At 38.9% G+C, this 1,358-nt stretch overlaps 1 protein-coding gene across 1 annotated transcript; it reads left to right on the top strand.

The window, feature by feature from the left end:
• The first annotated feature begins 151 nt into the window (after positions 1-151).
• On the top strand, positions 152-1,349 carry LOC106511899 (uncharacterized). Its single transcript, XM_014000624.1, has 2 exons — positions 152-335; positions 828-1,349. The coding sequence occupies exons 1-2, from the start codon at positions 152-154 to the stop codon at positions 1,268-1,270; spliced, it is 627 nt and encodes a 208-aa protein (XP_013856078.1). The 3' UTR covers positions 1,271-1,349.
• The last annotated feature ends 9 nt before the right edge of the window (positions 1,350-1,358 follow it).

Raw genomic sequence — 1,358 nt, 5'->3', positions numbered from 1 at the left:
GTAGATAATTAGTTATTAGCAGTACTGTATTTTAATTTTAGAAAGCGCAAATTTGCTTATGAATTATAAAAATTAGTAAGACCACTAAAGCACTGTAAACACTGTATGTAATATATAACGCACACTGTGCGTGATGACGTTATAACGCACAATGTACGTGATGATGCCATTACGTACACTGTACGTGATGACGTTATTACGTACAGTGTACGTGACAACGTTATTACGCACAGTGTACATGACAACGTTATTACGCACAGTGTACATGACGACGCCATTACGTACAGTGTATGTGACAACGTTATTACGCACAGTGTACGTGATGACGCCATTACGTACAGTGTACGTGACAACGTTATTACGTACAGTGTACGTGATGACGCCATTATGTACAGTGTACGTGATGACACCATTATGTACAGTGTACGTGATGACGTTATTACGCACACTGTGCGTGATGACGTTATTATGCACAGAGTACGTGATGACGCCATTATGTACAGTGTACGTGATGACGTTATTACGCACACTGTGCGTGATGACGTTATAACGCACAGTGTACGTGATGACGTTATTACGTACAGTGTACGTGATTACGTTATAACGCAGTGTACGTGATGACGTTATTACACACACACTATGCGTGATGACGTTATTACGTACAGTGTACGTGATGACGTTATTACACACACTGTACGTGATTACATTATTACACACACTGTGCGTGATGACGTTATTACGTACAGTGTGCGTGATGACGTTATTATGTACAGAGTACGTGATGACGTTATTACGTACAGTGTACGTGATGACGTTATTACGTACAGAGTACGTGATGATGTTATTACATACAGAGTACGTGATGACGTTATTACGTACAGAGTACGTGATGACGTTATTACGTTCAGAGTACGTGATGACGTTATTACGTACAGTGTACGTGATGACGTTATTACGTACAGTGTACGTGATGACGTTATTACGTACAGAGTACGTGATGACGTTATTACGTACAGTGTACGTGCTGACGTTATTACATACAGAGTACGTGATGTCTTTATTCCAGGGTTTAAGACAGTTCAAGCTTCACTTGCTGCTTTTTTCCATTAAAAACTACATCATGAAGTCCCTGACAGATACAGAAAAGACTAATGTTCAAAAAGCAACTCCTATAAGTTTAAGATGTGATGTCAGTTGGACCAAACTTCCCTCAACTCAAATAATCACTTACAGCAGGTTTATGGTTACTGTGAGTGTTTTATGTGTTTAATTCACTTCCAAGTCAGGAAGACATAAACAAATTTCAAGTTGCTGTTTTTATAGATACATTTCAGTAAAAGGTGCATTTAGCCCTTAAA

This window comes from Austrofundulus limnaeus, unplaced genomic scaffold, assembly GCF_001266775.1.
Source record: "Austrofundulus limnaeus strain Quisiro unplaced genomic scaffold, Austrofundulus_limnaeus-1.0 Scaffold3517, whole genome shotgun sequence".
NCBI lineage: Eukaryota > Metazoa > Chordata > Actinopteri > Cyprinodontiformes > Rivulidae > Austrofundulus > Austrofundulus limnaeus.
This window is presented reverse-complemented; position numbering and strand designations above follow the sequence as displayed.